The sequence below is a fragment of the Coenobita brevimanus genome, chromosome 40, assembly GCF_032717465.1.
Source record: "Coenobita brevimanus isolate Jiangsu-jjx chromosome 40, ASM3271746v2, whole genome shotgun sequence".
In the NCBI taxonomy this organism is placed as follows: Eukaryota; Metazoa; Arthropoda; class Malacostraca; order Decapoda; family Coenobitidae; genus Coenobita; species Coenobita brevimanus.
The window spans coordinates 250,001-259,731 of record NC_136993.1 but is presented as its reverse complement, the minus strand read 5'-3'; the positions used below and the strand labels follow the sequence as shown (position 1 = coordinate 259,731).

Sequence of the window (9,731 nt, the reverse complement as noted above, 5' to 3'; positions counted from 1 at the left end):
GTATCTGTTGTGTAACGCCTTTTTATTCTAACAGCAAATTCCTTTTTTTCAGAAATTTTCACCCTTTCCATTAGTTTTACCTCGTTTTTCTTTAACCAAGGTCACGTTCTTTGTTTATTTCAGAAGTTTGACTAGATACAGAGATCATCATTCTACAGCTGTATATAGAGGCAATAGATAGATAGATAGAGTTTTCCTGCACAAGAATACCACACTCTCATGCTTCTGGCTGGCGGATACTACGGAAGGAAAGGTAAACACAGTGGCTTCTCTTCCCATCATTTTATTTCCCCATTTTGTGACACTAACAAGCTCGTATCTATAATAAATCTATAATCGAGAAACAGAAGGTGGTAGTAGTAGTAGTAGTATCACAACTCCAAATAGTGAACTGCTTTATGAAGGTTGGTTTTAATCTTCACAATATTATTCCCCGATGGATGGAAGTAATAGTACTAGTCATAGGAGTAGTCATAACAGTAACAGTAGTAGTAGTAGTAGTGTTAGTAGTAGCCCCAGGTTCATCTGAATGTGAAACCAGTGGATTGCAAGGTAGTTTCTCTCCTTTAATCCTTCATCTTACTTTTGGGGGATAGGAAGGGAGGTGAGGGACATTTGTGAAGCTATCCCTCTCCAAAACAGAAATATAGATAGACAGACAGATATAGATAGATAGAAATAGATATCAAGAGGGTGTACTGTGAAGGGCTACTCATTAATTTCTACAGAATGATAGTTTTAAAAAAATTCATGGCGATATGTTTTTCACGACAAAAGTCTTGGTAGAAATGGACTCTAGTCAGGAAGGTTTATGTGTATTTTGCGTCACAAGAACAGAGGATCAGATAGATATAGAAAGACACAGATAGATAAACAGATGGATGGCATACACTACACAGATAGATAAATAGATAGATGGAACACATTAACATCACTGTTATTACAAATCAGTGCTGTTTGAGTGCAGCCTAATTGATACAGAATTACAGCTACAAAGTTAATGGTTACAGGGTTATGGTACAGTGTGTTGATGTATTTGAACTGTGTCGTACGGTTTGTGGAAGACTGAAATGCACATGTGAGTACTGTGTAGAAAGCTTTGGTCTTTTTTCTTTCCCATGGTGCTGTGCGGAAATTGGTATTGTCTGAAGAAAAAATGCTTTAGTATGGCATCAGTTAGTCTTATATATACTGCACTACTTTTTTGTTATAAAAGACAAAGGAGAACCTGCAAAATTTCTCCCCAGCAAATAAAAATTCAATATACAAAAGCCCAAACTCAAGATCCATATGGGATTGGCTGGTATAATTTTTTGTTGCTTTGGGATGTTATGAAAGTGTAAATTAGTGTATATCCTTGGTGCACAGAAACTAATGAACTGGCCTATTCAGATACTGTTCAGTGATAGCTTAGCCTCGAACCCCTGCACCTCAGGTAGGGTAATACAAGACTGGATGTTAGCACGTGTTGTGTTATTTCCCTGCGTTGCCTTTGGTCTCCTAATGGTGGCTCCTGAAAGGCATAGATGGACTGTAGCTGCTCTGCCTTTATACACCAAACAATAGGGCAGCCTCCTGGGGCACTACATCCAGGTTTAGGCCTCCTGCTGTTGGCTAGAAGAATGCCCTGTATCCCCAAGCATAGATCCCAGCCCAAAGCAAAGCCAATGAATCCCACCCCACACCTCCCTTATGTTGGCAAGTAGGTCGCGGTCACAGAGTTTAACCAACCCATACGTGTTCCCTAAGCGTCAGTAAGTGGGTTGGTGGAGGGTTAGTGCCCCTCCCTGTAAAGCAACTCACAGACAAATGGCCATTACAGGATTATGGCATCTGGCTATAGATAGATAGATGAGATTTTCAGCCACATACCCTTGCTGTGTCAATGCCTGTGTTGTAGTAGGGTATGGTGTGTGCTAAGAGAAGTGCAAGCAGTATATAACAGACAGAGATATGTTTGGGAGAGTATGCTGGCCTGCTATCCATGTTATACACCAAAAGCTCAAAACTGGATGGTTGAATTAATATCTTTGTGTTGTGGATAATGGTTATTTCAAACTATCATCATCATTATTCTCCTCCCCCTCTTCATCATCATCATCTTTTTTAACCATCATCTAAAAAGAAATAAAAAACAATATATACCATCTTCTCAGCTCGGGAATGAGAAACTGACTAGGAGAGTATATGTGAGTGAGAGGGAGAACAATGATGAGATGGATAGGCTGGAGAGGTAGGTGAAAGAGGGATGTGTGAGCTGGAGAGATGGCAGGCAAATGACAGAGGACAAGGTGACATGGAGGTGATTGTTTTATGGACACCCCTTATGGGATTAAGGCGTCTGGCTATAGAGAAATATACAGTATTATTATGGCTGTGATGATGATGATGATGATGATGATGATGGTAATACTAATGATGATGATGATGATAATGATGATGATGATGATGATGATGATGATAATAATATTTGTCCATCTTAGTGAGAATAAATTGTCGGTGGATGCATTAAAAAAAAATTTCTTCTCCCATATATTTTAATAATATATCCATAAGTTTAACATTTATATTTTGTGAACACTTGCATTATATGTGTGGAAAAATTCTATAATGTGTTTAAGCTGGTAAAAGATCCCTAAGCCCTTTCAGCTCAGTTAATGGTCAGGTGTAGTCAGATTGGAGGGTTGATTTGACTAGTAACCAAGGAGACTCATTCCTACCTCATAACCTGACAAAGATCCTTAACCCCTTTCAGCTGAGTTGATAGCCAGGTGTAGTCAGATTAGAGGGTTGGTTTTGACTAGTAACCAAGGAGACTTCTACCTAAGTCTCCTTTCTCCACCCCATCCCTCCACCTCCACCTTCCTTTTTCCCTCTCCCCCTCCATCTCACTCATCATTTTCCATTAAAACTGAGATGAAAGGAAAGTCATCATCATCATCATCACAACCACCAATATCATCACCCTCATCACATCATCATCACACTTTTCATCATCCTATGACTACACTCCCATTCCAAAGCATTGTATATCATCATCATCATCACCTCCTACCCCTAATAATAATAATAAAAAGAAAAATCCATGCAAGATTAGGCTACATTTATTGATTTTTTTTGGCTAGGTGCATCATCATCATCACCACATCGTCATCATCATCACCATCACCCTATTAAACACAAAGAACGGGTCATACAGGATGGCATCGAGTGTTTGTTTATTTCTTGACTTTGCCGAGAGCTATGCCGAGTCCAACCAAAGCCCCCAGCCCTAGCACGGCACCTCCCGCTATGGCCGCACCCTTCAATGCCTCTGAAAAGGAAATTGTAGATAGATAGATAGATAGATAAATAGATTAGGCAGGTGGGTAGAGAGATGGATAGATAGATACAGGCTGACAGATAGAAAGATATATATAGACAGGTAGACATACAGATAAACAGATAGATTAATTTGAAAGTCTGTTCACAGTTTAAAGGTAGATTAATTTCATAAGAGTTTGGTTAATTTACTGTTCCTGTTGTTTATAAAGATTCCAGTTTTTTTTTTTTGTATGCATCGGCCTTGGTCACCTACTGGCGGCTCTCCATGCTGCTCAGTCTCTGGCAGCCTTCCTATTCAGTCCCTTATTCCTGCCGTCACACTCTATAACCTCATCCCTGGTCATTTTTGGTCTGCTTCTCACAATCCAACCCCCCAAACATTCACACTTCTCACCTGTTGCACCCAACTGTCATCCTCCTTCCCTCCTTCCTTGGTCTCCCCTTCCCTTTCCTCCCCTCCACCTCGCACACACTTCATTCCTCCACGTCATCCTTGGTCTCCCCCTCCCTCTCCCCCCCTCCACCTCACACACACTTCTAGTCAGTCTCTCTTCCTTGCATTAAAAAAAAAAGAAAAGAAAAAATGCCACAACTTACCAGTGTCCATCTTTTTCTTTATGCAAGACTCCAACTCCAGCACTTGTCTGTTTCCCGGCTCCACACGCAGCAAGCCCTTCAGGTAGTTCAAAGCTGACTGATATTCCTGTAGATTGGATTCCACACTTAACAGATTTCTCGTCTTTATTTCCAGCTAATCTACCTATCTACCTATAGCCCAACGCCCTAATCCTGCAAAGGGTGGCCGCAGACAAAATGCCTCCCGGTCACTCTGTCACCCGCCATTTGACTACCCTCCCTCCAACTCACTCCCCCCTCCCTCATATTCAAGCTAATGATACACAATTTATTTTTTATTTAGAATTTTTGATACCACTTAGCAATATTTTTTATCAGGTACCGGTATTACAGTTTTTTTGGACAAGGTGGTAAGTTTAAATGAGAATTATAAGAGACTTCTTTCTTTATTTCTTTGTTAGTCATTTAGTGTCAGCAAGAAGAAGTGGATTGATCTTCTACCTACATATGCACTGACTGGTAGACGAACGTCAGAAAATAATACAGGCCTATCTATCTACTGGTACCATTCTATCTATCTGTCCACCTCACCTTAAGCCGAGCATTGCCTATAGCCAGGTAATAGATGTAGTCGCGTTTTCCACTCTCGTCGGGATTTTTATAAAGTTCCTCTAACAACACTATGCCTCGCTGGATGTCCGCTGGGTATCTGATGAGAGAAGGTATTATTATTATTATTATTATTATTATTATTATTACTGTATTATTATTATTATTCGTGAGAATGGTCATGGAGTGTATGGGTGTTGTGATGAGGAGGGGTAGACTGAGATGGTTTGGGAGGAAGAATGGGATGGGAGTGTATTGGTGTTGTGATGACGAGGGGCAGACTGAGATGGTTTGGGCATGTGGAGAGGATGGAGGATGACAATTGGATGTGGAAGGTGAGAGGCATGAACACTGGGAGTAGGGCTGTGAAAGGCAAACTCAAAAAGCACCGGAGATGAGGTCATAAAGAGTAACCTCAGGGATAAGGGACTGAACAGGGAGGCTGCCAGAGATCGTGCTGCATGGAGAGCTGCTATTAGGTGACCAAGGCCAACACATATATGTCTGTTGGAGCCTTTATAAATGAAATGAAATGAGCAGGGCTGGCAGGTGTTGATGCCTCTGAATTTTATTTATGCTGCCACCATTTCCTTTTAGTTTTTGTTTCCCTTATAAATGCCTCAAGATGCCTGCATGCTTGGTCATCTAATGCCAGGTCTCCATGCTGCTCATTTACAAGCAGCCTCTTGATTCAGTGCTAAGAATTATTCACTGCTTACAAAGTGATGCTAAATATTAATCAGTACTTTTTAAAAATCAATATTTGCTCAATGCTGTTAAATCTTATTCAATATTTACTTGCTAGATAGACAGATAGATAGGCAGAAGACAGATAGATAGATAGATACTTACTTGCTGCGTACTAGGAAACATGAATATTCAAACTGGGTCTTGCTGGAAACAGGTCCTTTGCACAGCTCCTCATTGTAGTGTCGCTCAAACACCTGATATGAAGAGAACAAAATTAGATACCATTATTACAATGGCCTGTATACATGTCTATTAGCTGGTGAAAAGAATAAGAAAGAAGAAACCGTTAGTAAATATTGTCCCTAGAGAGATGTGCTGTCCAGATTTGGTTAGGTTACGAGGCTTTTGTGATATATATTCTGCCAAAAATGATATTCGTGTTGTATCGTTTATCGTATCATATATAGGGGCTCCAATGTGCTTGCATATGTTGGCCTTGGTCACCTAATGGCAGCTGTACATGCTGCTCCATCTCTGGCAGCCTCCCTATTCAGTCCCTTATCCCTGAGGTCACACTCTATGACCTCGTCCCAGGTCTTTTTTGGACTGCCTCTCGCAACCCTACCCCTGACATTCACACTTCTCACATTCTGCACCCAACTGGCATCCTCCATCCTCTCCACGCTATTATAAACTACTGGGAAAACCTAAGTATTATGTAAAAACCACTGTCTGTGTGAAACTGCAGATTAATTTCAACTTTCTTCTGCCACAGTGAGATTAAAAATAAATGTTAGCTTTTAAAATGTAAGAAATAGGAAAAGACATAAAACACATTATCCATCTGTCCATACCAACCAGTATATATTTTATCATGGGCGTAATGCTGAATCTTTACCCAGAGTCACCAAAATTATGAGATGGAAATGTCGTGCTTCAGCTAAACAGTTTTATTTATATGAGAAAATTCTTAAACTAAAGAGGTTTAATAATAGCCTTCATTAACAGCCACTAAACAAAAATCATAGTAGTTATAGTAGAAGTGGTGATAGCAGTAGTAGTAGTAGCTGAGGTAATAGTAGTAATAGCAGTAGTAGTGGTTGTGGTAGTAGTGGTAGCCCTATGTCCTGCTTTGTGGGGTTAGTGAGAGGTTGATGGATACTTGTATGACTAAGCAACCCCACTGACTGGTTATGTTGATGTCACCACGTGAAGGCGTCTCTCCCCACGTCCTAAGGTTGAAGTGGTTTATAAATGATGCAACATCAGGAACACGTATACAAGCAAAGAGGAAACGAAATCACAAATATTAGATGAAAATATTGCGCCTAGGATATCCAGTTCGGCCATTGTATCACAGAGTCGGCCATTTTTCCTTAAAATGGATAAAATTATGAGACAAAATCATCATGCAATTAGCCAACTGCTTTTGCCGTGTTGATGATTCATGGTCATGCACGTACTCATAGCAAACTCGTAAAAGGCTGTTCTACATATATTTCAACTTTAATTTTGACCGTGCTAGTATATTATTGACTTCTAGAGGCTATGAGAAGAAAATCATTGTGTTTCAAGGCGTTACTAACCTTTAAATCCTCAGGAGAGCAGATTTCACTCAAGGGGTCCCCCATCTCCATTGTTTACACCGAACAGCTGATCTTGAAACTGGTACGGCTCGTCACCCTTCACTACGAGGACGGTTTTCGTTTATTTATTCACGTATTTATGCAGTTAGTAGTTTATTTAGAGTATTGATATGTTGATTATTCTTTCGTTTTTATTTTGATATGGGTACGTTGATTATTTCGTTCAGTTCAAGGGCATGATGAGAGGAACTCTATCAGCCGTGAGGATTTTTGTTTATTGGCGATAAGGCAAAGGAAACTCCACTAAAATTTATGATAATGAGATAATATGGACAACAAATAACAGAGAAAAAATGTGTTTGGTTAAATATAGATAAATACCTGGTAAAATTAATAAACAGACCGAAAAAAAACGGAGCTAGGTGCTGTTACAATGGCAAGTTTTTCTCAATAATGGTGAATAAATAAAACGAAGATTTTCCACAAGGATAGTGATAGTTCTCACCAGACAAGAGCTAAACTGAACTAAGTGTTCTCTTAACTGTTACTTATTGATAGATTAGATTAGATAAAGCATGATCTTGACAACAGTTAACAACAAAACATGAGAGAGAGAGAGAGAGAGAGAATCACGTCTTTGCGTATTAAGGAGACTTCATAGGACCTGTTATTTAGCGTTAGATGGATAGTTATGTAGGACCATTTGGAAGGAATAATTTGGAAGTCTGATGAATGGGAATGGAGAGAGCAAAGCGACTGTTAATATGATTGGTTTTGGGGGTGTGCAGAGAAGGAATGCAGTGCCAGGAAACGTGACACTCGCACAGGTGAAGAACGCTGTGAAACGGATGAAAAATGGGAAAGCAGCTGGGGTTAATGAGGTGTATGCAGAGGTGATGAAGTGTAGTGGAGAGAGCGGAATGAAGTGCTTGTTGGAGATATGTGAGAAGGCATGGATGAGTGAAACTGTGCATGCAGAGTGGAAAAAAGCTGTGATTGTACCCATGTACAAAAATCAAGGTGCAAGACTTATCGTGGCACAAGTTTTTTGAGTGTGGTAGGGAGGGTATATGGAAGAATTATTATAAAGTAAGAGAGATATCAGAAGTCCTAGTGAGTGATGAACAGGGTGGCTTTAGGAGTGGCAGAGGATGTGTGGATCAAATATTTACAGTGAGACAGATAATGGAGAAGGCTTGTGAGAAGGACTATAAGGTGTTTATGGCATTCATGGATCTGGAAAAAGCATACGACAAAAGTGGACAGAGAAGGATTGTGGAAGGTTTTGCGCATGTACAGTGTAGATGGTAAGCTGCTAGGTGCCGTCAAGAGTTTTTATGATAGTAGTGATGCATGTGTAAGGGTTAATGGGCATCTAAGTGAATGGTTCACGATCAGTGTAGGCGTGCGACAAGGTTGAGTGATATCCCCATGGTTGTTCAATATATATATGGATGGGGTGATGAGAGAAGTAAAAACACGAGTAATGGAGAGGGGGATGGCGTTGGTAATGAATGGTGATGGTTGGAATATCTCAAATTTGTTGTATGTTGATGATGCAGTACTGCTTGCAAATACCGAACAAGAACTTGGTAGACTACGGTAGTCCTGATGTCTGTGTGCGTCGTGCCTTGAGAGTAAATGTAGAAAAGAGTAAAGTGATGGTGATTGAGGGAAGGTGTCTCCCAGTGTGATGTTACAGTGAATGGAGAGAGACTGGAATTGGCGAGAGAGTTCAAAATACCTGGGTACAGTGATAGAAAAGAGAGGACAATGTGCAAAAGAGGTGGAAAGTAGAGTGACACAAGGAAGGAAAGTAGCTGGTGCAAAGAAGGCCTTGATAAGAAAAAGAGGCATGAGTGTTGCAGGTGCACGAGGCTTACATGAAGGAGCGTTAGTGCCATCTTGAACATATGGATGTGAGACTATGGTGTGGCATGAAAACGAAAAGCCAAGAGTAAGAGCAGTGGAGATGGGACTGCTGAGGAATGTATGTGGAGTACAGAGAGTGGATAGGATAAAAAATAATGTGATTCGTGAGAGATGTGAAGTGTGGAAGTCTGTGGACACCAGAATCGAAGAGTGTACTGAGATGGTATGGTCATGTGGAGAGAATGGATAACAATAGTGTGGTCAAAAAGGTATATCTGAGCGAATTTGAAAGAGGGAGGAGGCGAGGTAGGCCAAGGAGAAGGTGGAAGGTTATGGTGGATGAGTGTGTGAGGAAGAGAGGTGTGGAAGTTGGTGAGGCTAAGGGACTGACAAGAGATGATGCTGAATGGATGAATTTTGTGCGGAGAAGTGCATAACCAGGGATTTGGCACCCCATTTTAACGTGACAGCGTCCTGATTGACACTGTCATATAGGTATATGTGAAGTTACAGAACGTGGTGAAGTTTTGTTGGCCTATCTGATGGAGCCAGGATTTCGAGGGCATGAATGATAAGTGAATGGAAGCGTGACCCTTTGAACTGGGCAGACTTGGGCTGTCTAGACGTTGCTACTCCCCACCCTGCCCTTGGGTGGGAAAGGAGGTCCGGGTGATGTTATATAGATAGACAGATATAAAAACAGTTATATGGTAGCCTTGATTGATGCTAGAATATGGTGCAGATCACAAATGAGTGCCATGGACAGGATGTAGAGTCATAGTATTTCTTTTTGACTCTAACTTGGCCAAAAATTGCCATCTCTCCATCCTGAATACTGAGTTGTAACAGTGGATTGATACTAGATTATGATGCTAGTCACGGGGAAGTGCTGTGGAAAGTATGTAGCGCTGTGCTTGCTTCGTTGACCACGCTGAAGTGAGGATGTGCTTGTTTAATCTCCGTGATAACTTCGTAATTACGCACTTAATTACCCACGCTAGGAGTAATTAGGGGTTATCAGCGATGCGGGAACACGTGGAGATAGAGAAATACGCCAGAAATAAGGTAGGTTGG

The 9,731-nt window shown here is 40.8% G+C and overlaps 1 protein-coding gene across 1 annotated transcript; it reads right to left on the bottom strand.

The window, feature by feature from the left end:
* Positions 1-279: 279 nt before the first annotated feature.
* Positions 280-6,850, bottom strand: Fis1 (Mitochondrial fission 1 protein). The gene is made up of 5 exons (XM_080270419.1): positions 6,786-6,850; positions 5,362-5,453; positions 4,492-4,609; positions 3,922-4,027; positions 280-3,313 (listed from the first exon to the last, which is right to left on the bottom strand). Exons 1-5 carry the CDS (start codon positions 6,834-6,836, stop codon positions 3,219-3,221), a joined length of 462 nt encoding a protein of 153 aa, XP_080126545.1. The 5' UTR covers positions 6,837-6,850; the 3' UTR covers positions 280-3,218.
* Positions 6,851-9,731: the final 2,881 nt, after the last annotated feature.